Source organism: Aythya ferina (assembly GCF_964211825.1).
Source record: "Aythya ferina genome assembly, chromosome: 5".
Taxonomy (NCBI): Eukaryota; Metazoa; Chordata; class Aves; order Anseriformes; family Anatidae; genus Aythya; species Aythya ferina.
In genome coordinates this window covers 31,516,008-31,543,546 of record NC_140301.1, presented here as the reverse complement: position 1 = coordinate 31,543,546, position 27,539 = coordinate 31,516,008, and the positions used below count along the sequence as shown (strand labels likewise).

The window sequence follows — 27,539 nt, the reverse complement described above, 5'->3', positions numbered from 1 at the left end:
GGGTGTGCTTGCTACGTGGCCACCTTGGGTACAATGATAACGCTGTCATTGCTAAACTGCAATGGAGGCAAGATATTCTCAGAAGGCTTCACAGTCCCACATAGCTCCATGATCTATTTCCTATCTCTGGTTGTCAGCCCAAGGCACTTAACAGAAGAACACATGAAAATGGGAAAACATAAATGGGTCTCTAACCCAATCTCCAGCATCTTATGGTTCTGGATTTGGTACTTGCCTATCTTACAAGTCTTCCTCATGCCCAGGTATTTTCTCATGTTAGTACCAATATGACTCTAGGTTCCTTTTGCATCATACACTGAGGTGCACAACTTCTCTGCACTTCAAATAAGGAATACAACACAATGATGTTGTTTAACTGGGCTTTTCAGTCATAACTAAAGCCTTTCTTACTGGTATTCTTGGTGTCCCGTTGTGTGTCATACTTATTTACATGTAATGCACCTGTTGTTCAGAGTTAAGAGCAGAAGGACTCTTCTTAGACAACTTCACTCCCATGAACTAGCATACAAAATGGTGTGGTAGAGAATTCTAGCACTGCACAAAATAAAAACAGTAAGAATTGCATAAAACTACAAAGTTGTCCTTCATGTTTTACTGGGAGCAACTCACACATTACTGAAATAAAGATGGCAAAACTCACCACTTTAATCACGCAAGAAAAACTTAAAAGAATATAGAATACTATTAAACTTGCAAAAATATCAATAACATTTGGGAATGCTACTCAGAATTATCATATTATATAACAACTTCAGCATAACAACATTGCTTTTGTTATAGTCTCATTTATAGACAAATTTGGTGTTAATATTCCAGTTTCAAAATATAAATGTTTTCTTTGTGGAACTCTGCTGATGACCTGTTGAACATGCCCTGAAACTTCAAGCATGAGCATTCATAAGAAACACAATAGTGAGAAGTGTTATTTGAAATTTCCTTTTAATTTTTTTTTTTTTTTATAAAGCCTATCTCCAGTGTTCACCTAAGGAATGCATCCCAAAGGTGAGAACAAAATGTCTTACATTATATTTCAGTCCTGCATGTTGCAGAGCACTGTTGCAATATGCATGGACTGTATAAATTAAGCACTTCTTTAAACAATCCAAAGTTTCTCAAGAGAGCACATCACCTTTCATGAAGCAGATCCGAGACTCGGGGAGCTTCTTCATCAAGCGACCCATGAAAAACTTGCTGCCAAAATCCTCTGCACGAATGAAGGCACCATATTTTAAGAACCCGACCTCATAAGGTGTGAACTCAACCCATTCTGCAGAGACACCAAATTATTATTTAATTCAAAATCCTTTCCATACTTCCTTGAAGGAAATGCTCTGAAATGGCAGGGAAGCAACTGCAGGACAAACCCTATCAGGCGATCATAGTCTGGCCTTCCTGAGGGTAATGGTATCATTCTGACAGTTTCAGCCACTCACTCAAGTAATTTTTCCCAAACTTGTTCATAAATAAACATAAATAAAAGTTTATATCAAAAGGGGTCAGCCTAAGTTACCCCATGTGCAGAGAGAGCTAAGGCTCTGATTTGGGAGTGCTTTGGCTGCTCTAAGGAACCTCCCCCAGATTTCTCCTATCCCACAGGAGCTGGGTTCCTTTCAGAGCCTGGGCACAAAGTCTAAAAATGGAAGATGAAAAGGAACTGGTTATGAATGCTATGGTTCAGTAGTTCAAGGGGCTGCAGGGCATGCAGTAACTGATAATACAGGTACACTGAGTCCAGATAGAGCTCAGTTTTGCCATCACCTTTAAACTCTGAAAGGCTGTAGTCATCTTTGATGTTGAGGATCATGTAGATAGGTAGGGGATTCTGACCCTGATTCAATGCCTGTCGCTCATCTGAGAGTTTGTGGTTGTTTTTCTGAGAATTGACCAGAAAAAGAGAAAGAGAAAACCAAGAAACCTTGTGACAGTGTATGGGCTTGCATGATTACAGGAAAATAAATACCTGTTTCCAGCTACAATTTCTTATTCTCTCCATTCATTTTGAGTCCAAACAATTTCTTTAACCAAAGAACGATCTAAGCATTTACACACCCACAAAGGCTTATTTAATTACAGTTGAATTACAGGATGTTTTGTGGTACAGTGGGCTGTCATTCCTCTCAATAAGTGCATCCATTTTACATGGATTATTTAAGTTCTCACAGGGGTGAACAGAGCAAAAGAAACCAAAGGCAAGACACTAGTATTAGGTGGCCAGATACACGTATAAGGAGATACAGGTTTCTTGCTCTACTGAGTATCTCTTGGGCTCGTAATTATATGTTGAGAGGTATGTGAGGTCAAATGCTCTTTGTCAGTCAGCATAAATCATCTGCCTGACAATGCTATCACCTGTCCCTGGAGGTTCATTTTCTGTACAACAGTATTCAGAAGCTGTTATGAAAAATACAGACATGCTACCCCATTGCTTAATGCCTTTTCCAGCAGAAGCCCCCATAAATCAATGCTAGAGATCTGGTATCCTTCTTGCTTCCGCAGATTTAGCTCCCGGTCATAGTACTTCAAGCTCTCCAGGGAAAAGCAGCTCAGCTTGCATTTGGTCATGTGTCTGCGGACTTCACCAATTGGTCCAAGGAGATCCTTGTGTGACCAGTCAGGGCTCTGATACAAATGTGACAAGGTCCTGGGGAAAAGAAAGAAGAATGTTATCACATTTTTATGCATACTTTCACTTTTAAGACTTGGATTTAAGGACCACATTAAACAAACTAGCTGAGGTTCATCAAAAGCACTTTTGAGGCGCAGTATGTTATGAATGAGAAAAGATTTTTTTGATTTAGAACCCGTAGAAATCTACCATGTATGATTAAATAATTTCTTTCACTTTGTTAAATCCATGTACTAAACTCTGAGTTAACTGTCAAATATCAGGCAGATGGAAATTAAGATAGAGTTGATTTTAAGATAGAGTTGATTTGGGGTAGAAATTGAAAAATCTGGTGTGATAAAAACAAACTAAAATGCTTTAAAATGTGTTTAAAATGTGACAATAAAAAAGCTTGAGGCTAAAAAGTACGCCTTCCTTTACCAAAACAAAGAGAATAAACCTCATACAGCAAGCTATAGAGTGGATCTCCTTACCATGTTGAGCCAGATGACCCAGTGATGTATGAAATAGCATCTAAAAGATCCAGCTTCTGAAGACCCAGCAGGTTGCCTAACAAAGACGTCAGTGCCCGGGTGCCACCTCCTGTTGTCATGACTGCTACAACTGGTACCTGTTCAAGCATAAACACAGCAGCTGGTAAGCAACAACTTAGTTCTCATGAGCGCATGTAGTCACAGCTAAATGAATCACAGCATTTCTGTTCTCCAAGAAATTCTGACATCTCACCATTTCCCCAAACTGCGGAGAGAAAGAAGAGATGTTGGTATTTCGTACAGAAATTTAAAGAAAATAATGGACAGTTTGGTAGTTTTGACATTTTTCAGCTAAAGGGACTGGGCTTCTAAATTCTTACATGCTGGCTTACTGAAACAGCTCATTTTTTTTTTCCAAGGCATTTCAATCTTAGGCTGTTTTCCCTTCATGTAACATTATCTCCTGAGGGGTCTATTTTGAGAACCAGAAAAACTCATCCTCTCTTGTACGTCAAATATAATTTCTGGATTATATTTCCCACACAGTACCTACAGTATGTAATTGCAGTGATGAACCACAAAGCCTGATTGCATAGAAAACTAAATTATAATACAGGAAGACATTTCTCCAAGTAAAATCCACTGAGAGAAGAGGGGCCAAGTGACAGTTCCTATACACATTTCCAGGCAATCACATCAAGGAAATACTTAGTGATGCTTCTTTAACCTGATCCAAATTAAGCATTTCAGCTCAAAGCAAATTATTCTGATTTGGGTTTAACTATGAGGAAACATTCCTTTTTCTTGTTGGACAACCCGAAATTAGTAGCTAAAAGTGATTCCCCTTAAAAAAAAAAAAAAAAAAAAAAAAAAAAAAAAAAACTTATTCTTAGACTCCCCACCCACCCTCCAACCCCCCAAACCAATATGCTAATGACAAATAATCTACTGATATACTGTGTGATGAGTTTGTGTACAGGGACACCATGTTGATAATCTTAGAGATATGTTCCAGCCTAAATGATTCTGTGCTTTATAGCATCCAAAGACATACTGTCATATCATGCTTAATATGCCTTTGGCACAGATGTTCTGAGCAAAAAGAAAAGCACAGGTGAAAAGAAACCCTCAGAATGAAAAATTCTTAATTCCTGTAGTGCCTGATCACAAGCCATATTCCCTCTCTGAAACACCAACCATCCCCATGCTGGCATGCACATGAACAAATGCAAACCCTAACTCACTGAGTGGTAAATTCTGAGGTATTTTGTGCCTGCTGCCTCCTCTTGTTTTCACCCTAATATTTTCTCTAGTAAGTGACATAAAAGACTAAGGTCATTCTAAGAGGGGAAAAAAAAAAAAAAAAAAAATCAAATTGACATTTTGAGAGACTAGAAAATTTATTTTACTTGGATTCCCAACTGGAAAACATAGTTTGAAATTCAGATTTGTTTCTGAAGGGGCTGTGGCTCTTATGCTCCGAGACTCATTTTTATTTTGCACTTCAAATGGGAGTTTATGGGATCTGGTTATCCGGACTGATGCACAATTTCTAGACACAATAATCCCAAGTAGGAGAAATGAGAGAAAAATGTTGAATAACATTGTGCTGTTAGAGAAACAGTACAGCTGAAATGGTGACCATTGGAAACAGCTGGTGATAAATAACACTGAATAATGATGGTGTTCCTTATCATTTCAAGTGTTGGGTATTATCCACTCAAAATCTGACAGTATAAAATGCCCTATCTGAGGCCTTGGTAATTGAAAGCTCAGCTAAAAAAAAAAATAAATATGATTCTCCAGGACTAGGATTCACAGATGAAAAAGAAGTAAGGCAGAAAAAAAAAAAAAAAAAAAAAAAAAAAAAGCTTGTTTATATGTGGGGCACTGAACACATCGGTGCTGGTTAAGGAACAATATACAAACAGCTACGGACAACTCATTTCTGTTACACAACACAGTCCAGCCCCATTAGTGCTGCTCATACCTCATGGTCTTGCAGGTCCCGTTCTAAATGAAGTGCTTTTTTCAGAGCAGAAGCCACCAACTTCCTCCGTTTCTGTAGGAAATTTTTCTCCTCCATACATAGATCAAACTCCAAGCGAACATCTAAGTTTCTTGACCTCAGACAGAGTCCACAGTTAAATAGGATATAAAAAGCCTATGTACATGATCACTTCCAGTTAAGGTCTCGACCTATGCTTACAAGTCATAAACTTTATAATCATGCTTTAAAAAGATGGTATTGTGGCCCCACAAAAGCATACCAGAAAAGACTAAGTTACCAGGATTTGAAGTCTTACAGAAAAAAATAGAAATAGTGCTTTTTTTTCTTCCCACACTGCTTTTCAAGTGTCAAACATAAATATTGCAGTCCATAAACAGTGAAATATTTTGAATTTGTTGCCTGAAGACCTTCATTTTTATATACACATAAGTATCTTGGACTCTTTACAAGCGAGGAAAATGAGACAAACATTTTTCTAAACTCGTAGCTCCACGATTTTTTTTATTCAGAAAAGATCTTTTTTTCACAACCACAGAACCCAAATGACTTACCAGTCAGTTGACTTCACATGTAAATTGATCATTTCATCCTGAAAACAAACAAAACAATAATGAAAAAAACACACAACACAATATAAGTATTGGGGATGATTTTGTGCCCTCTCTTTTCAGTTAGATTTAAAGGCCTTCACTTATTCTGAGAGCAGTGTTAGAGCCACTAAACTGTAACAATGAGAAATTCCATCCCATTTGTAGAACTTCTCCAAGTCCATTGTATTTTCATTAAAGTTATTTATACTAAAGTTTGGGCCATTTTAGATACGCAGAGCAGTATACAGTAAAAAACAACATAAGATCTGCCAGTGTGCCCTGCCTTGCCTCATTTTTTGCATATGCATGGACCTGCAAACTTCAACACAAAGATAGGACAAAAAAGCAAGGTGTGAATATCACATATTGTCAGAATCACAGACGTATCTTCAAACAAGCCATAAACTGAGAATTGTCTGCTTTATTGTGTGACTTTTAATTAGTAAGTGTTATTTAATCAAGTCCTTTCCTTCAAATAATCACCAAAAGACATCTTAAATAGTATCTTAAAGGAACTCTACCCTTCCTACATTCCTCCACACCCTAGCACAGCCATTTATTATTTTGCATAGTTTTCTAATGTTTGCAGATAATGGAGCCTAGCAGTTAGTTATGTAAACTTCTGCTTCACGGTAGTGTAGTTAACTTATGCCCATCGACCTTGGGGCCATAGCTTCTGATTTATTCTAAAGAGGTGGTATCAATCACCTTTGCTACTGCTACTTTCTCCTTGAAGGGAAATGAATCCAGAGGAATGATGAGGGATGCACTGCAATCTCTGTTCTCTTCACATGAGGTACCCTGAAAAATAAAATTTAATGTAGAGAAATATTTAACATATATACCACAAAAAAGCACTGTCACCAACCTATCTTTTTGAATAGGGTTAACATTCAGCAATTTCCAAGTTGGCATCTATTATTTAGGTGTCTTAATGGATACAGCGCTCTTCCAGAGCAGAAGATCACGGAAAATTACTTTTGTTTAAAATACAAATTCTTCCTGTTTGTCTTAGTGAAGTATGGAAAACCATGAGCTTACTGTGCTCACTCGACCTGAAGATCACGTACCAAGCAGAAGGGCGGTTTCTTTTCTGCCAGAGCCATGCGCAGCTCTGGCAGACTGTACTTGATATAATGGAAGATGAGGGGCTTTTTGGGTTGCTGGGCAGAGACCAGTGACAGAGTCTGTCTCTCTTCATATGAGCCCTTCACTGAAAACAAGAAGTCTTTTTCTAAAGAAAATGGATGAAATATATACAGAGAAAATAATGGTTATGATCACAGAAATAGAACATTAAACAGTCATTTAGAAGTTGTTCTTTTTATATACAAGCCATTCAGCAATGCTTAAGAGTTCCTAGACTATCTTTATCCAAACAGGGAATATTACAGGAAACGAATCAAAACAAAAGAAAGAGATTGTAAAACAGATTGTAAAACAGCATTAGCTGTTTTGGAAACTCAAACCTGTAGGAAAACTGGGCAGAATGTAAACTGCTGAGACAGAATAATGTATTTACTTCAATTTTACAGCACTAATAAGTTTCATGCTCTACTTGCAAACCCCAGTTTTGATAGTTAGTTAGCATAGAACAGACACAGCATGGACACAGACAACCCATCCAACACCTGTGCTTATTACACAATACTATTTACACAATAATATTACATGATATTATAAGATACTGTGTTGAGTTATTACATCTCAGTTATATCATAGTAGTGTTCTTAAGAGAGAGAGGTAGACCTATACAGAAATGCAGCATGCTTGAAGAGTTGCTTGGACTACTTTTGCTAAGGCCAGTGTTGACCCAAGTCATAACAAAACTAAGGTGATACCCATCCTACTATCATGGGGACATTTAGGATTCCTGTAAGAACAAAAAAGGGAAATTACTGGATAAGAAAGTGACAAAAAAATAGTTCTGAAATATCCAAATGGTTTATACTTCGCAGAGTTTAAAACCCAGTCACCACATTTCCTTTTTTTGTGTTGCATTTTTTGATGTTAATTAAAAAAGTCAAACATATTTTTGTTTCTAGTTTAAAGTCTAACCTGAAGCTTCTTTCTTCATCTGTTTATTGTCTACCAGAACTTCCAAGCAGGAAATTTCACGAGACTGCAGAAAGGATGAACGATGAGACAGTTAAATATCCAAAAATGAGCAACACCTGAGTCACTTCACAGCTATATATTTCTGGCTACCTAGGTTGCTGGGGTCTGAAAAACAGCCCACCTTGTGTTTGGTAAGCTTGTAAGAGAAAGATTTTGGCACTCTGACAATGTGCTGGGGTTTCAGCTGAAAGAAAAATGGCTGTGGCAGTATGGTCTGTCTCCAGGGACAGGGCTGGGAAGGGAGAGGAGATAACCAAGGAAGGAACAGGAGCATGCTGAGGACTCCTGAAGGTGAATTGATGGAACAGTCAAATCCACATCATCCAGGATACAGATGGCTGTGAGAGAGTCCCTAGAGCAGTTCCCAGAAGGGATGACACAGAGGCAGTAAGCCAGTGAAACCCAGTGACTGTGTTCACTCTTTCCAAATACATACTCCTCCACAGAGCCACACAGGCAGACAGCTGCCAGTGTCTGACCCCCTTCACCTCTGTCTTCTTCAGCTCTACCTGCAGTGAGATATTGGGGCACCTCCCACATTCATCCCTCCCAACACTAGTAGGAAAATGAACAGAAAGAGAAGAGAAATAGTTTAAAATTACCACTAATACACCATTATTGACAAGACTTTCAGGAGGAACCGGACTGAAAGACAGAAAAAAAAAATGCTATCAGAACCAATATGTACTAAATAACTCTTTAAATGAACAGCAGGAATAACATTTTCCTTAAAGGTTGTCTCATCTAGCACAGTCAGTAATACACCACTGATTTTTATTTATTGCTGTTTGCAAAGATATCTGAAATACGGTTTCCTTACTTTTTTATAGTAATGAATAGTAAGAAATATTTAGCACACTTGCTGTAGTTCTTATTGTCTTTCTCCCTCCTCCAGGAAATATCAGAATAAATTAGCATCCAAGATGATTCTTGGTAGATAAGGAACAGAGTGTTTTTGCCAATATGCAGCTAACTTGATAAACACCATATGTGGCTATGATGCTATTGTAAACTACATTAAACCCTAGCACGTGTTTCACAGTTCTTCAGTTCCATATGGATTTTACTCACATGCTCTCTGATGCAAATTCAACCTCCAGCAGCTCTTGTGTCTGTAAAAGATTAATTAATTCTAAGCATTCAAATTAATTTTCTTTCTTGCTAACTATGCTTGTTAATGACTATTTGGGCTCCTGAAATAGCTCTTAAGATCTAATTTTCCTGTTTTAGGGTATGCTGAGATGATTGAAAGCAATTGAGTTAGAGTGATTTTGGAAGGTATTCTCCCTCCTCAGACTGCCTGTGCTTGTCCATTAAGTGTTGAGGCAGAGTACAATGGTCACACAGGGAATCCCCAGTCCTAAGTCTGCCAGAAGTGTTGGCTTAAAACTGTCTAAAAGCATTGGTTTTTTTGGGTAATGCTATCAGAGGACTGATAGTCTTGGATAGCACTGGGCATTCTTGATTCTTCTGATGGGAAGGGTTCCCATAACAAGGATAATACATTGATCAGCTACTAAACAAGTTTATAGACTCCCAGCCGATATTACCTCTGTGTAAGCTGAATACCAATACTTATCCAATAAGAAAAGTCAGTGAAACAGCATATCTACAAAAACATCTAAATTGAACATCCTTGTTGATGTCATCTTATATGTATTCAGACAGACTAAAGCAATGAAATACAGCAGATGGCTATCTACCAGCTTTAACATCTCAGCATGAATCTTTGTGTTATATTTGGGAATGCATGAAAAATTTACAGTCCAGGCTATCAGTTTTTAACTGAGTACTCCAACATTTGTGTCTGCATATGCCAAAACTCGTAAGTGCTGGTCCTCAGAAAAGAAATTGTGACAGAAAAACTTTGCTCAGTGGTGATGGGATCTTCCATCCCCAGCAAAATCTATTAGAACAGCTAATCTATAAGAGCTAGCAAAAACCTTCAGCATGATATCCAACAGAAGGAGCACTTTGCATTCTATTGAACTAGGTTTGAATGGTATTTTTCAGATTAATAAAGTACAAATAAATATGAAATAAACCCTCCCACCTACAATTGCTTTACAGTAAGTTATTTAGGAGGTAATAGCAAAAGTACGTTCCCTTTCTGTGGCCACAGGTATTTTATTCCTCACCTCTGGATTTAATCGAAATGTCAAGTGAACAGTTTCTCCAAGCTGTATTTTAGCAACATCAAAGAGGACAGTGAAGAGGAGGTCATCTTTAGTGATTGCATTTTCATCATAGACTTTCAGTTCAAGAACATTCTGTGAATAGACATAGAGGATTAAGAACATTTCAATTTGGAGACCTTATGGAGGAACAAGATGATGTGCTCAGCGATTTAAGGAAGACAGACAACAGGGCGACATGAGAGAGCATGGTCAACTTTTCATCTACAATTATTAAACATATCTCACATGGAGCTAATTACCAAGCAATCTGCGGAAACTGATATGTTTTTGTTAAATTGGCAAGAAACATGCACAGAAGCAGCAGAACAAAGGCCTATTTCCACTGGATTTCATCCTGCACCTCTCAACCTCCTGATCCTTCCTGTCATGGCAGGGAGCTTCTCCTCTCCCTCCTCTGCCACCCATCGTCTGGCTTGGTTGGAGGGGACGCAGCTCCACCAGGGGCTTCTTGCAGCTGCAGGCCAGCTGGCTCAGAGGTGCCTCCCACAGCGGTGAGCAACATAACGCCAGCAGCTGTTTTCCCAATGGGGAAATAATTCAGGCCCCAATAACTGAGGCAGCTCATTTTCATGAAAATTACAAGGACCTCTTATCTCAGAGGTTGCTCCTTATCTGTCAGATTCAAGTGAAATTTGCCAGCGGGTTTGATGCTTATCAAAGACACATGGATAGGTTCACAATCTCACACACAAATACATGCGCAAGAAGAGTGATCACGTGAGTTTCATTGCCTTAAAAGTTGAGAATAAATCACATGAACTCAAAAGCCAACTCAATACACAAATGTTCTTAAAGAAAGATGATCTAGTAACCCAAGTATTCTGGGAAATACTGACAGCTAACATTTCTGTAAGAAGCTGGTAAGTGAGAGATGGCAAGTGTTAGCAAACATGAGTTTGCAGTTTGCTGTCAGAAAGGCTGCTGTCCTGTAAGGGCACAAGTATAAATGCATCACACTGTGGTTCAAACAGAAAATATTATCCTCAGTGCAGACACGGTCATCTATGGAGCTCTGAATTTCTTTCCATCACCTCTCTAAGAAAAACAGACTGGCAAGAAGCAGAGACAAGCAGCCACAACAGTTAGGTTCACAGGCTGAAGAATATAATTTAAGAGGATGAGAAAGATATATCACAGAAATATATATTACAGTAATAGATACATCTATTATTGTAGCAGACTGTCCTTATTTGGCTAAAATGGTGGACATTTTCTAGTGTAGGAGGCAGAACAGCCTCTGGATGGTTTCCTGCTCCTGACAGAGGACATGAAGGCACCAGGTGCCTTGTGAAAGCGCTGGCAGAGACACACCGTCCTAACTTGACCCTCAGAGGGACAGGAGGCTGCCAGCTTGGTGGTGGGGAGGCCATGCAGCAGCCTGGGGAAGCCCATCCACATGGGTGGTAATCTGTCAGAAGTTCACCAGAACAGATCCCTTCCAATAAACACACTGGTTCCTGACAGGAAACAGCTGAACATCAAAATGTTTTTATATTCCATGGTGACAATGTGTTGTGTGATTTTACTGAGCTCTAGCTCCCATGATTTGGCAAGATGAATACCTGAGCTATACACATGACAAGTGAGAAGAAAATAAGCAGAGCAGCAGACTCTGGCTCTGTTCAGAAGGCAACGAGCACAGGAATTCCAGTGTATGCAGAGTAACCCGCAAGAGCCTTAACTTGGTCTTTTGAACACAGTAGTGAGGTAGCAGTGGCAGACATGCCAGTGTGTGTTGTTGTCCAAAATCTCCAGAAGATGTTCGTGCAGTTTACACTAAAGTGACAGCAGCCACTACCATGCTGCTGCTGCCGCTCACCAAAAATTGCTGGGGCTACTGCCACGTCCTGCCACAAACTTAACTGCAGAATAAATAGAAGGTCTTCCAAAATACTCCTACTTGCAGGACTAGTTAAAGCAGCTTCCAGCAGCCACTGGCTCTGCCATGGTTTTTTGGCTATTACATCTGGTATCACAATTTTGAAATACTTGTCAGACACAGGCCATTGCAAGGTGCCAGTGTTCTGGTGCAAGACGTACAGATCAGTGGGTGTTTGTTCTCATGCTAAAATGTTCGTGCCTTGCCTTCTGTCTTCCTGTTAAACCTGAAGGGCTTGGTGAAATTGTGCCTCAGTGGTATTTTGAAAGAAGCTGGACTTTTTCTAGGTCTGCAAGGAAAACACTGGAGTTAGGCCACAGATCAGCAGACACGTTGAAGCTGAAAAAGTGTACAAAACAGGACCAGCACCACCTCACCTGTGGTGAAGCTGTTCTGAGCATCCTGTTGGCATTGATGATCAAGATAGGTGGCTGACTGGCCTGCTGATCAAGCACCTGGTGGAACTGCACTTCACCTGCTCTGTTGGCAGCACCAGGAACTGAAAGGTGCATGTCTTAAAACAAGGTTTGATAGCCCTAGGCATAAGCCAACCTTTCTTCATGCTTATCTTAAGCTCTCACATTTATCACCATGGTAAAAACTTAGCTAGTCTTTTGCAAACTTGAAAATTTTGTTTTGTTTGCCTTTTTTTTTTTTTTTTTTTTAAAAAAAAAAAAGAGGTAATTCCAAAGAAATAATAATTAAAAAGCACTCAGGCTTGCTTTCATTACTTAGTTCACGTGTCTTTTTTTTATGCTGTTCAGTCTACTCTGAAATTCTCACCTTTACTCTTGAAAAGCAGTGACTTCAAAAAAAAAAAAAAAAAAAGGAAAAATAATAAAAGAAAGAAAAAGTGAAAAGCAGAAGAACATTATATTGATAGTTGTGAAATATCTCATCTGTCTTCTACACAACACAAAAATAAAATTTAATTTTGCTGTTGCATGCTACTGCACATTCCCTTACCCACCATCCCTCCAGTCCCTCGCACATAGCTATTTTTATGGTACCCTATGTATAGATCACACAATGAGGTCTCTGTCCACATAGAAAAACAAATGCACTCTGTATCTTACTTTTACTTGGCTCTGGATCCTGAAGCAAAATGTTTCATTCCAGATTGGATCTTTGCAGTTCTTGATGGTTTTGGTCCGGACAGTCTCAGATGAAGCAGTAGGCAAGGACAGGCTTACATAGCAGTCAGTTTGACTAACTGTATAAAAAAAAAAAAAAAAAAAAAAAAAAAAAAAAAGAGATATGTTGTAACTAACATATTATGATAAAAATCTTAGAACATAAGCTTATAGCACTGCATAGACAGTAAGCCGCAAAAAGGAGATACTGTTTTTATTACTTTTCCTAAACATCCTTACTCAACAACCCTCACTACTACTTGTTCTGTCAAGCAGGTTGAAACTCTGGTCATTAACAGAGATTCAGAGAAGCTACTATCCTAATATATCTATACATCCTAATATCCAATTATCCTAGTAAAAGGAACTAGTGAGGAGAAAAAAAAAAAGAGCTATTTTTATTTAACAAACCCATTATTGATGTGTCCCCAGTTTGTTGAGACCCTGAAGTGAAGAGCATGGCAGGACTCACTCCCTCTGTACTGTTGTTCACTCTTACCTATACTAGGTTCTGTACTCATGTTTACACAACAGACATTTTATTTGTCTGCTGGGCAACCACAGTTGTCTCTATTGTCTCCAACCCCTAGAACTCATCTTGTAATCACAGTAGCAGGTCAGATTTGGTGTAATATGAGATAGTTTGGGACTATGGGACATATGCTGAGAGGCAGTGTGACCAAGCAGGTAACCTGCTGGAAAAGGTCTCATGACATGTTGGCTCCAATCCCAGCTCTGTTCCAGGCTGCTAGGTCATCGCAGGCAATTGCTTCCATTTAAATTAATCTTCTCTATCTGCATTTTCCCATCAATACAACAGTGATAATGATCATTTCCTCTTTTGTAACTTGCTTTGACATCCCATGATTAAAAGCATCACACACAAAAAATAACTACTATTATTATTACCAGATGGCCCACAAGAAAAGAGCACCTTATCAGTAATTATGTTTTTCTTTCTGTCAGTCTTTGGTTCTCATTCCACACTTTCTTTAAACGCGTTGTATTACTCATGTGGCAATGAATAGGTATTGCTTAAAACAATTTCTGCAATCATGTTACATATGATTTATCTTTCAAGTCTTCTGATACAACCTGAACATGAAACATCTTCCAGTTTTTCAGCATGCATTTGATAATTTCCCCCTTACTGTCCACGGTGGGGAAGAAAAGACTTCACCATTACAAATACAGACCTCTATACTACTTTTAAGGAATATTAGGATAATTTAAACTTATTACTATAATTTTAAATGCTGAATATGTGTAATATAATTTTAGATAACAATGTATTGGTTAATGAGGTCATAAAAGCATTTTTAGCTGTATTCCCCACAATATTTTCTACAATTCTTCCACTGATTTTTAGTAAGTGAAAAAGAGAATATTAACTTTGCACAGGTACATCCTCAGGCAGTGCAAGAGGAGAAGGTATGTGTGTTTCTGAGAATTTGTTCACTTGTGGTCTGGGAAATCTCTTTGTCATACATACTAGATAAGAAGCTTGTTTGAGAAGATGGGCTTTAGATAGTTTCTCTAGCAAAGAAACCAGTGCTACACTCTTGACTTGCATCTAGATACAGCTGTGGTGGGAAATTTCTTCAATCTGTCATCCTCTCTGAACACAGTAGATCTGTAGCAAAAGTTACTCCAGTCTTTAAAACGGCTGCTCACCATTAATAAGAGCAAAACAAACTCCCACAGCTTGATGATCTACACTAACAGCAGCTCAGTTAGTAACCTGTGAGGCCTCAGTCTTAACATAGCTGAAGACAAGAATGTAGATAAAGACATTTGAATATGAAAACAAGCAATTACAACTAGACCACTGCATGAAAAATAACAAATTATGTCACAAAACTATACTGCTGTTGGACTTCAGATAACTTACAAACACAACATAGATTTATATAACATTAGGACCAGATCCCAAATACATAATGCTAGATGTAAGTGCAGGAGACTGAGATGTCTGCATACACTCCCAGCTGTGGACAAGAATAGGTGGATGCCCAGCGTCTTCCAGGTTCTAGTTCTCTTCCACTCACTTTCTACCTCCATCTTTAAAGACTTTTAACCGTGACCAGCTACTGAAATGAAACATATCCAGATTTAAGAGGACTGTTTTAATCAGCCTAGCATATGAGAAAGAGCTGAAGGAATTGAGTTTGCTAATTCAACAACAAAGAATGACAAAGAAGAGGGTAACAATCAGTTATGGAGTGTCCAAATGAGTGTAAAAAAGAGGACAATGATCAGTGTCTCTGCATGGCAAGGTGGAAATAAACAAAAGACATAGTAGGAAAACTGTTCCATCTCTAAAAGTGCTCTAGTGAGCTCTCTTGAGAGCCTTTTTATAAATTTTCTATGAATCATTTCAGACAGTACTCCTGCTCAGATAATTTATCAGATAAGGTAAATTTGATCCTGCTTCAGGAGAAGAGGACCAGTCCAGGTGAACCTACAAACATATTATATGGAATCAGGGCTTGCTGCCACGTGATGCCCATGTTTATGCTGGAAGGCAATAAACAGAATAATCATGGCATGATTATTATATAGATCAATTGTATTACATGGAAACCAACTAACCAGTCTCCCTCCCAGACTTGACTGTCTGGGAAGGAAGTGATAGAGAAATCCTTATACTGTACCACAAGCCCAAATGAAAGATTCCCAGATAATATTTGGATGATGAAAGGCCTCATTATTTGCAAAAGTACTGCAAATGTGAGAGACAATTTTATGAACCACATTTTGAACATACAGGGCATAACATAGACAGAAATTACAGTTTGTTTTAAGTTTATTTCCTCATTAGGTCTGGATTAAAAATTTATATCAAAGCAGTGGTTCATCCTGATGTAAATACTATGCTTTGGATGTGTACCATGTGCTTTGCTTCTGGCAGTCAAGTCTTCACATTGTATATATCTTTTCTACAAAGATGCCACTGTCAGCTTCTTTCACATCGAAGTAAACCACTGATAAACACACAGCATCCAGACTGTCTTTTATCATAGGACTACAACTAATCCCATTTTCACAGTTAAATGAGTTCACACTTCTGGCTGGAATCCTCCAGCACTCCCAACTGATCTAGGAGTTTACAGCAACTTTCCTGTGAATAAGAATGAATGAAAACATTAAGAATGTATATGACTTACAAAGAACATTTTCACCCCAAACCTTTTCTGTCTACTTTTTCTTCTTGAACAGAAAGGGAACTTTGGAGAGAAATGTTGTAAAGATTGGGCCTGGATAAATAGAAGATGAATACCTTTGCCAGGCAGATGTTCAAAAAGATTGTCAATTTTATAGCAGAATAGGATATAAGCACTATCTCCAACATTTGTGAGTGAATCTCTCTTTTCAACTTCACTGGCTACTATTGCAGCACTACTTTGTTGCCTCTTGCTGGATACAGCAAGACAAATTACCTGGGAGGGAAGCCATAGCCTCATGTGGAAACCCTCACGTGCCTTTTCAGTGATGCAGACTACCACTGCCACGTAAAATCTAGCCTCTCTTCTTTACATTGGCCTCCCACATAATAGCAAATTACCTCAAGATTCTTGGCCCTTATCTGTAAGGTAATCAATGGCCTCAATTCAGCAAAAAGGTTGGCTGAAGCTCCTCTCTAGAGAACATCACTGATAAAAGTCCTCAAGGGCAAGGTTTTCCCTGGCACTGCTTCAGAGTCTTTGGGATAAACCTCCACGGGGACTCTGACATCCCACAAGCCCTATCACATTGCTCTTCTAGCAAAAAGCTCACCTCAGCAGCATGCTTCATCTCATGCTTGTGAAGGAGCACTAAGAGCACGCATGCATAAAACAAAGCCACTTTCTGCTCAGCATGTACGGGAAGGAGTGAATCATTGATTACAGTATCAGTCACATTGCTTAATGCACAGCTAGATGATCTGCAGATACTGTTGTCTTGATGAAACTGGAGCAACCAGGACTGAATTAGAACAGATTCTGCAGCATCTTTAATAGTATGTAAGAAAATCTGTTGGTAATCACTGAACAAAAAATGTATTTTTCACATTAAAATACTGAAGGTAGGAAGTTGTACCTTCTTCTCATCAAAGGACTATCTCAGATATCTTGAAGCAAGTCGTGCAATGAGTAAATACGTGTATCAATCTTCACGTTCTTTATGAACTTCTTGGAATGTGCCACCTAACTAATAGTACTATAACAGATCTGCTGATATTCTAGTTGTGGCCACTGTTCAGTGTCAAACAAAGTATACTTTGTTCTTAAATGCAATACACTACTGTAAAATAGTAACAAGTACACATAGTAAAAATATGATCATTATCAAAGATGATCAAAAATGCCAAGGTACAATAACTTTTAAGAAGAAGTGGGAGATGGTAAGCGTGGGAAAAGGCACTGCTCAGCTTAACTTCATAAGGACTGAGAAGGCATTACATAACTCAGCCCAAAGAAATTTATAAATACAGAATGTCTATTCAGAAATCAAAGCACATATGGCATTGCTATTATCTGTTAATAACCCCTGAAGTTGCCTACATATGTTTGAAAGAAACTGAACACTAGTCTTGTGCTGTGTTTTCTATAAGCACAGCACTTCATAAAACATATCTCAGCTCTCGCTCAGATGTCCATCCAGGTTTGCTGGAACTTTCCAAGCTCAAATATGAGCTTGTCACGTTTGAAACAAAGTCATGTGCCACAGCCTAAAGCTCTGCAATCTAAGTGTTGGAGAAAGAATGAAGGGCCATGAAGCTCTGTATAGACCTGTGACTTGTCAAAAAACATGGTTAGGTTCTACATTGCTGCCATTATCACCTACTCATTCCAGCCTCTATTCTCCACCCAAGCTTCTCCCTTGTTCATTTCCATTGCCTCCGCCCTCTTACAACCTGTTTTAAAACAGGTTTTGAGATTTAAAAAATTATAAAACATTTCAAAGCCCATTTCAACTGCTCATTAGATACGTATTTCCTCTGAACAAGAGGATAGTGAAGTCTACCAAGAGTATGTAGTACCACCACAAAAGACTTTCATAAGATCACCCCTGTTCAGTGGAAGACAACAGCTGCAGTACCACTTGTGCTGGTACAGTATTAGAGCATGGTAGCTGCTCCCAGCTTTTGTCTTTGAGACAGGGATGAGCCTGACACTTTTATCAAAAGTTGACTCCTTTCACCAGTCCTTCAGACACTAAACAGTTTATCCTTCTAATGCCCCTGTGAGGTACCTAATACCCATTCTGCAGTCCTTAGTGTAGAGATGAGGAACTAATGCTCTGAGTAAAAACACCTTTTCCAAGACTACACCACTAGTCTACAGCAAGTCATGGGGGAACATTGTATATAATACCTTTAACCACCAAAACAGCTTTCTATTCTTGCACACAGAAGGTACACAGAAGTCAGCATGGCTACAGGAAGATGGCCAGGTGCAATTAGTAGTTACGCAATTAGACCTTGATCCTGATCTGAACAGTTTTCATTTACAGTAAGAAAAGCCTTGCTTCAGGTATGACATCACAGGGAGGAGTTTCTGATGATCAGCAGTTGCTTCTTTTATGTGTTTTTGTTTCAGTTTCTTAACCAATTAGAAAATCACTGTTTACAGGCCTTGTTGCAACTTTGTAGTTATCTACATAACTATTTCTCTGTCTTTGTTCAGGTACAAGCACTGACCTATTGTCAAGCATTTATCTTAGGTTGCCTTTAGGATTTCTCTCAATGCAAACACAGCCCTCCTGAGGGGCTAGTAGCATGAGGAACCTAGATGAGATGTCTTACAGGGGCAGCAATGCTCTTAATCATAGGGCCACATTCAAGGATTTTCCTCAACCACAGCAAAAGTCAATGACCACATTCATTTTAACAGAAGACTGATTTCACCCTAAGGCATTAGTGCTGGCTGGCTCACACTATCTGGCTGCCTGCCTCACACGACAGATGCTGCTGGCTTCTCACACTCATAATACAGGCAGTGGAAAGGGTAAGAAGCAGTATATGCAGCTTGTTTAGCATGTCTTCAGTCATTCCTTTTCCTATCAAAGAGCCTCTTTTGGACAACACAGCAACTAAAGTCTTGCTATGGTGGGTTACCCAGGATTTAGATGATATAGGGAAAAAATTAGTAATACTGCCTTTCAAGTCTTAAAATCAATGGTCAGTGCAGTATTGTGAGTTTGTTATTGAAATGACACAGCAACAAGACAGATTTAGCACTACAGCAAGATATAAAGACAAGTTTCATAATTTATGTAATGAAAACACTAATTGAAAATTAGGCTGTCATTTTAAAAATAAAATAAAATAATATCACAGGTATTTCAGGAAACACTTTCTGGAACCTTGGACTTTGCTAAATGCAAAGTAGCAAACATGGTATGGCAAACAGCCTCAATGAAAACAATATCAACAATGGGGAATTTCCACAGTATGGGTCTAATTCCTGTTAGGTTGAAATGCAGTTGTACTTGGCTTGCAGAGAAGTCTTTCCAGAAAGAAATTCTTACACGGTGGAAATGCAGGGTCCTGCACAGAGGTGGCTTCAAAGGGGGCTGTGAAGAAATGAATGCAGGGACTTGAGGAGGAAGGCTCAGCTCTCTCTTTTAGAGATCTTGGCTGGTGGATCAGCCCTTGACAAACAAGACTTTTGCAACAACTGATCTCTTCCTACACATGGTGGCAGCTTCTGAAATCCAAGCTCCACCACACCGACAGAAAAAAACACAAGGGAAGGTCACAGAAAGCCACTGGATGGAAGAACAAATTCAAGGCCTTTCAGAAGCAACAGCCAAACTGATTTTGCCACTGCAAAGATGAGCATTGAGATAGCAGCAAAGGTTTTTGTGACAAGGAAACCAGTCTGGACAAAGATTGTTGTTGATACATAAAGATTACATAGGCTCAAAAAGAGACTAGAAGAGTTGCTGCATTCATAGACACGCCGTTTGGCCTGGGATATCACCACATCTGAAGTGCTTGGAGGATGAGAGAACACTATACTGTTTCACCTTACTCTCATCCTCCTCCTGAGGCACCTGCCTTTGGCTGCTCTCAGACTTTAGCAGGAGAGACCTTTGGTCAGCTCCAGTGCAGCCGTTCCTGTCCCTTGTGCACTTTGATGGGAATATAGGAATGTGGACAGGCCATGGGCCTCGGCCTGTGACTCCTGTACCTGGTGATTCCTGCTGGCTATAGTTCACAGCTAACTCTTCTCCCAACAGCAGCAGCAATGTCGGCTCTTCTCTGCCAGGAGAAAACAGGCATGGCCATGTACCTGCCGCTAGGAATGTGTCGCAGCTCCCTGTTTTGCCTGTGTCTCAAGCCAGCCTGTTTGGATGACGGATGTTCAAACTTCAGGCAGTTAAACACATTTATCCACACACTATCCTGTACAGCTGCAGAGAAATTGCACCATCTAGACAGTGAATCCAGATTCTGCTGGAGCAGTGGGTATGTTTGTGACAGCCACAAAGCTTTCACAGTTTAAAAACAAGAGATAGCTGCAGCTATGCAGCTGTTAATGTTAAGTTGTCTGCCAGTTCTGGAATAAATGCAAGGGTGCAATTGTTTTGTGTGAGAGAGAGCCCTAAATAATATGTAGAAAAGGCCTTTTCAGGCCAGCCAGAAAATATTAGGATTTCTCTAGAAGGCATTTCTGCTGCCCAAGCAAGGCAAATAAGATTAGAAATAATAATAATATCCATAACTATTTAATTGCAATATAAGCATACAGACCACCCCAAAGAATACCATTGAATCAGGAGCCAGACCTTGTGAGACACAGATCTCTTGGGAGATCTGTGGGAGAGTGGTGTGATGAAAAGCATGCCTTAGTGTTTCTCCTGTCCAGAAGCATCTGCTGTAGGCCACTTCCGAGGACTACAGAACCAGATGAACCTTTGGGCTGGTCTAGTATCACCATTATTACAACTTTTTATAGAAAAACTTTAGCTAAACTCAAATATGTCCAGAAATTGGGACGCCATTGTCTTGGGAATTATGTGTACTACTTAGACTGTAGCTGCCTGATATCCTACATATGTTGGAGCAAATTCTTCTGATTCATGAGTAAGCCTTACTCATATCAGATTTCAAAACACATTAGTAGCCTAATTCTTGCTCACACCACATACAAATACGACCTTTTGTTTGACACAAAAGGAAAAACCTAGGCAATCACGATCATAGTTAATTGACATAGATATCCTGTAATATAAAAACAAATCCTCTATTATACAACTTGTGCAAGATTTAAGGAGGCAAAGATGCTGTGGGTAGCAGTTCCTCTGCACAGAGGAGGACACGGGCTCTCCTTTAACTGTACAGTGCCACAGAGCAAGAAAATCAAAGCATACTAGTCTTTGACACATGGTCTTCCAAAAACTACATTTTGGCCTAATCCAACTGACTCCATCAAAGCACAGATAGGTTTTTCAGCTTGAACTACTTCTGCTCCCTCTTTCAACTCTGTCACCAACACCCTCTCTCTTAACAACTTTAAATTATACAAAAATAGTAAATAAACCAAATAACTGTAAATGGGAAATACAACCATTGTTTTATGCTTTTCCTAAAATATGTTTTGTTTGAAATGTTTAAAATACTTACAAATACGTGAGTAAAGTTGTGAATTACATGAGAAATACATTCCCACAAAAAGTATTTTCCAAAAAAATAAATAAGCGAAGAATAATCCTAAACCTGAAATTATTTGTAATTTTATTTAGAGATGCTACTGTTAGTCTTATGGATCTATAAAGTAAAAAAAAAAAAAGAAAAAGTTTTTTTTTACTCAGTTTCGGTTTGCTTTTTAACAGTGAATAATTTCTCATTTATTGACCTTTAACAACACACACTAGCCTTTTAAAATGGTGAGCAAAACCTTTGAGGCCAGTCCAATATTTTTTTGGAAAGCCATGTGGTCTCCATGGAAGCAAATATTCTTGCTGAGTTCACTTGGGTTTACTTACTATGTAAAGATACATATTCACTTCCTTCTTGCTACAGTCCTGCCTTGTGTCTTCTCTCTGAGACAGATTTGAGTTGTCCCATCAGCTTGGTTTGTCCTACATGAGCAACCACTGAGATTTTTTCTTTTCCACTCTCACCCACTACACCAACCCCCCAGAAACATTTCAGTCATATTGTTTTTGCTTTGCAAGCCTGGTATTTCAAACGCATTTCAGTAAACCATTCACAGAAAAAGTTGTTTGACAATAAGCCATATAATGTCTTTTTTTTTTTTTTTTTTTAATAAGATATAGAAATATAGATGTGCCTGAATGTACTTCTACTGCCTGTAAAAGACAGACAGATGGTAGCAGAGCTCCTCATATTACCCCACAGCCTGTAGCAGCCACTCATCATCAGTGCTGGCATTTTCATCCAGAAGCAGGGGCACAGCCTGTATCACAGCACGTCAGACACTGTAACTGACACTTAGTTGTTAACAGTTAAGACACTTCACAGTATACCACAGCTGACTTTTGGTATTTCCATTAAGTGTAACACTTCTATAAACTGAAAGGTATTGTTTATAAAAGAGTGTATTTTAAGAATAGCACATATTCAAATATGGAACAATATCTGAAACCATGGTGACACTTTGTACACAGATACATGTTACAGTGCTCGGTTAGCCTTACTGCTTTCTGAACTGAACTACTATCAAAGAAAAACCGTGATACTCACACAGATCTGCCTTTCTCAGATTTCTCATCCTTATGACTTTTACAGAGAGGGAGCTGCATGGACATTCTTCACACTGCAGAAATATGACAAAACAAATAGTCGCATAAACATTAAATGGTTTATGCTTCATAAAGCATGCACTCCCATAAGTGTTTGTTGCACTTTTTAACACCATGCAGCAAAATTGGAAGACTAGTTCTCCTGCCCTTTATCACTAAGAAGCCTCTAGCTTTACTCATTCTCATGGGGCTGTTTTAGTGGTTAAGGACAGGGGGGAAGAGCAGAAAGGATGAGGGGCCCCATTCCACCACGCTTTGAGCACATTTCTCCCACGTGAAGACCATTGCAAGATTCAGTTCATTACTCTCCTGTCCTTTTGAAATGATAAACCTATAGATTCATAGGGTTTCTTTAGCCACTTTGTTTACACTTTCACTCTGCTTGTTTGTTAAGCCATGGAGGTCCCACACTGGAGGTCTCTGAGCCCTTCATTGGTTTCAATGAACACTTTTGCTAACATATCCCTGTTATGCAGAAATGTTCTGTAATTTCCATTTTAGAGCTAATGAAGATGACCACAGAATGATTAAGTAACTCATTCATAGTCAGACAGCAAGTTAATTTCAGAGCTGAGGAAAGGACAGAGCACGAGACTTTCTGAAGCCCAATAGAGAGTTTTGTGTCTTTCCCTGCCTATGTTCCACCAAAGGAGAGGAGGAAAAGTAAAAAAAAAAAAAGAAAAAAAAAAGAAAAAGAAGAAGAAGAAGAAAAGGAAAAAAGAAAAAGAAAAAGAAAAAGAAAAAGAAAAAGAAAAAGAAAAAGAAAAAGAAAAAGAAAAAGAAAAAGAAAAAGAAAAAGAAAAAGAAAAAGAAAAAGAAAAAATTCACAGACCAAGATTTTCTTGGGTGTCAGCCATGCACAAACGTCAAACTAGTTCTGTCTTTGTGTCTGTGATTAACTACTGTTGTAAGTCTGTGACTCTCCTATGTAAACCACTACCAGGTGGCTGCTAGCACAGCTACCTAGGCACAGCAAACAACAATACTCATAGCTGACAAATGCTGTGCTGAGAAAGATCCCAACATGCTTACATCAAACCACAGATTCAGCCCAGGTCCTCAGCAAATTTCTATGAGAAACATCAGACTTCTTCCCAACCTCTGTGTGGGTCACCCAGTGCAGCTGATTTTCTCTCCACCACCAAAAATGCCTCCACAGGGATGTTAGTACCAGCAAAGCCATAGGTCTGCCTGACATAAATAACTACATGCATAAAGTTGGACTAACAGCTCCTGAAACCTATTCTAGACACCAGAATCCCAGTCACAAACTCACCCCAGGTCATCTTCAGCTTGTAATGAATTTTGGTCTGAATTTCCTACCTCACGAGCACTCCAGTAGGATCCCATTTTGCTCCCAGCTGCATACAAGTCAGATATGGTTGTCACGTTAGTGTTACAGGCAACAGCTGGCAGTGACTTGTGAAGTACCTCTGCAAACTTTAAGGAGGCACCTGTTGAGCACCAAGTGGCTTATCTATGCCCCACCTTCTTTATTGCCTGAAAGGGAAAGTATGAAGAGAGAAGGGGAGGGAATTTGCTGAGTTTATTTGATAGCTAAACACCACAGGTGTGTGTTGGAGGAATGCTGTACACACCAAGATGCTTAGAGCTATTAGCAAATCAAGATTAAGGAGTGATAGTGCACAGCACTTGCATGGATACCTATAACCTGGCAGTCTAACAATGCACAAATCAGAGAAGATAACAGTAGATATGTGTAGGATGAAGGAAAACAGCAGTTTAGCAGTAATTCAATAAACAGTCAAAAGTATTGTGGAGAAAACTTTTAAAGATTCTTCATTTCAACCAAATTTGATTTACTTTCCTAAGGTAGAATTACACGCTGGTAGATTTTCCCCCCCCTTTCATGTGTGTACTTGGTCAGCTTGATTATATGTTTTCCTGCTTTCAGGACCTTCACAAACAAGCAAAAAAAGAAAACAAACAAGCAAAAAAGTAAACCAAGACAAAAAAAAAAACAAAACAAAACAAAACAAAAAAAAAAAAAAAAAAACACATTTTCCTCCAAATTTGGGCGTACATTCATTCATCTTAAATGCTAATGTCTAGTTGTTTTCAACATGATACAGTGTAATTAAATTGATATAAAAATGACACTTTTTTTTTTTTTTTTTTTTTTTTTTTCTGGCAGAAAACTGCAACAGCAGATATGTAAATACCTGTGTATGTATCCCACTACTAACAAGCCCAGATATCTGGTATGAAATCACCATTTGATGTCTGCTGGAGCTGATGCTGTAGTCTCACAAAATGGTGGTAGTACCCACCACCTGTCTTCCCCTTCTACACACATCAGGAAAATGCACAATAAAAAAAACTCAATCCTGTACCTACAACATTCCCCCAAAGGCATTCTTTCTGGTAAGAGATCTTCAGCATCATAATAACATTCCTTAAATCCTAATTTCTTCTATTGGCCTGTCTACAACAATCATTCCCAAAATCAAATCATCCTGCTCTGTACAGTAAGAAATAAGCATTACCAAGCTCAATAATCAGGTAAACCAAGTAAATCCATGAAAAGATGCTGAATCAGACAAGCAGCCTTGGCTGTTTGTCCAAAGCTGAGAAACTTGATCAGGAAGTGGGTAAGCCTGGACTGTTTTGTTAGCTTCTGCAGTGGTCGAGCTGTTGTCTCCTGAGCCTTCCCCTGGGAAAGTCTGACTTGAATAGTTCAAGGAAAGAAAAACTCTGGACCAGTGTCCAGGCCTCTATCCCCTCCTCCAGAGGATCTCTTAAACTCAGTGTGAGTGTCCCCTACAGTAAGCACTGGAGGGCATGGGTGGAGCTGGAGGGATCCCATCCTGGACACTGGCTAGCAAATGGCTCTGCTAGAAGGCCTAGTGGTAAGGCCCAGGACAGGCACCTGGGACACATCTAGCATGAGCATACAGAACAGGAAGAATCCAGTAACGGAAAACACAATGACAATGTCCAAGAAACTACAGTTTCTGTTTTGGTTCAGATTTTCTAATATTTTAGGGTACATCTCAAATTCCATTAATAGACATGCAGAAGGTGTAGCAGTCTGTAGGAGGGACCCTTAGGTCCCTTTTCTAAGGAATATGTATTTTCTAACTAGCCTGAGGCTGGTAAAACCAGGTGAGCAGGTCCTTACCATTTGAACCAGGGTACCCCAGGAGACTTGGCAGACTTGGCAGAGCTGATACAACACTCAGATCTTTGCAGTAACAGGACAACTCTGACAAACATGATGAGACCCTCCCTGGTAGGCATTAAAGATTAAAACATGATGCCCATTTTGACAGTTTGGGTTCTTTATTTTGAGCTTATCAGTGGCTTTTCAGATAGAATGTCAGACAGGATTTAAGATAAGAGTGAAAATATCTACATGCCTTGCTGGTAAATGTGAGTAGAGAAAAGACCCTTCTATAGCTCTTACCTACTTCTTTTAGGCCAGGCTGCACAAGGAGGTAAGAGACTCTTCTGACTCTCATCCTGGCTGGCCAGCTGCCAGCTACTGTCTATGTCTCACAACCCTTTTTGTGGGTCTAGGACCAAAATAACCAGCTCCAGTTCTAGAAAAGACTAAAGACTATTCATCTTTCTCCAGTAATTTGCCTCTGAGGAAAAATTCATAACAAACTACAATTCCCTCTATGGTGGACTTTTCTTGACTGTTCTTGACTGTTGTGTGTTTCAGTAGATTCCCTTCTCTGAGCAGCTGAGCTTTTTCTTTCTTTCTTTCTTTCTTCCTTTCTTCCTTTCTTCCTTTTCTTTCTTTCTTTCTTTTTTTATTTTTTAAAGCAAAACAGTTAATATATTTTTTTTTCATAATATCTAAACAATTGCCCAAAGGGGGAGAGGATTTAGTTATGAAATTTCTCGTTAGCTGAAGTGGAAGAAATATAAGATATTTATTCTGTTATATATAAACATGCAGGTGCAGTGGTGGTTGATCAACATCCATGCTTTGGCAGACAAGCTCTCACTTCTTCGGAATGACACACAACCATTTCCTGTTTCTGTTACAAACCGGTCTCCTGGACAGCCTGAAGAGGAGTGCTGCTTTTTGTTTATGGATTGCTCATCAGGTTGCCTTCATCATGTGTGTATGCACATCATTTAGTGCATTCTCAGGAAATGCTTTGGAAACCTCTTCATCTGTTCTTTGGTAATCACGCTGGTGTTGGAGAGCTGTTACATTTTTGTGTGTGCTTAAATCAGCTTTTCCCCCTCAGCCACTGAACTTCAATGTACTTGTCAAATAACTAGGTTACTCTGTGACAATTGTATCTTAATTTGCACTTGCAGATGTATTTTACATTTTATGGCTGGTTAACAACTGTGATGCAGTGAACAGAATATTGTTATCTTACTCCATTTCAATAGTGCGACTGAGTGGATGCAATTATCATACACCTTTCAATCCTCCTCACATGCTACTTGTTTTGATAATATTTCAGCTCACTACATTGAACAAGTTCTAGATGATCCTGAAGCAAAATAGCTTTTCAGGGAGATAACTGCATGTGATCTGAGACAGAATACAGCTTACTGTGGGAGAAAATGGCAGTAGCCATTCAAAACAAATTCATCAGTTTGATTTAATTGTTAAGAAGGAACATTGAAGACCTAAAAGTCACTATCTCTATATATCTATCACCCATCACAGGTCTGAAAAATTAAGTATCGTTCATGTGATATTTCATGACAATTCATAACAAAAAAGTATCAGGGCAACAAAAG

General features: G+C 39.0%; 1 protein-coding gene across 6 annotated transcripts in view; it reads right to left on the bottom strand.

Moving 5' to 3' along the window:
• Window positions 1–24,325, bottom strand: part of LOC311437552 (cytosolic phospholipase A2 epsilon-like) — a 29,395-nt gene extending 5,070 nt beyond the window's left edge. For 2 of the 6 annotated variants that reach the window (XM_084520937.1, XM_084520942.1), the window contains exons 1-15: window positions 24,129–24,325; window positions 22,747–22,819; window positions 12,993–13,129; window positions 9,978–10,109; window positions 8,911–8,951; window positions 8,442–8,484; window positions 7,780–7,843; window positions 6,792–6,955; window positions 6,430–6,522; window positions 5,683–5,720; window positions 5,111–5,246; window positions 3,121–3,257; window positions 2,440–2,662; window positions 1,780–1,894; window positions 1,151–1,288 (exon numbers count right to left, since the gene is read on the bottom strand). In XM_084520937.1, the coding sequence (XP_084377063.1) occupies window positions 1,151–1,288; window positions 1,780–1,894; window positions 2,440–2,662; window positions 3,121–3,257; window positions 5,111–5,246; window positions 5,683–5,720; window positions 6,430–6,522; window positions 6,792–6,955; window positions 7,780–7,843; window positions 8,442–8,484; window positions 8,911–8,951; window positions 9,978–10,109; window positions 12,993–13,129; window positions 22,747–22,819; window positions 24,129–24,155 (1,561 nt within the window). In that variant the 5' untranslated portion in view covers window positions 24,156–24,325. Of the gene's footprint in view, window positions 1–1,150; window positions 1,289–1,779; window positions 1,895–2,439; window positions 2,663–3,120; window positions 3,258–5,110; window positions 5,285–5,682; window positions 5,721–6,429; window positions 6,523–6,791; window positions 6,956–7,779; window positions 7,844–8,441; window positions 8,485–8,910; window positions 8,952–9,977; window positions 10,110–12,992; window positions 13,130–22,746; window positions 22,820–23,837; window positions 23,989–24,081 lie in introns of those variants that run through there. The other 4 variants (XM_084520938.1, XM_084520939.1, XM_084520940.1 and 1 more) reach the window with 4 other exon arrangements.
• Window positions 24,326–27,539: the final 3,214 nt, after the last annotated feature.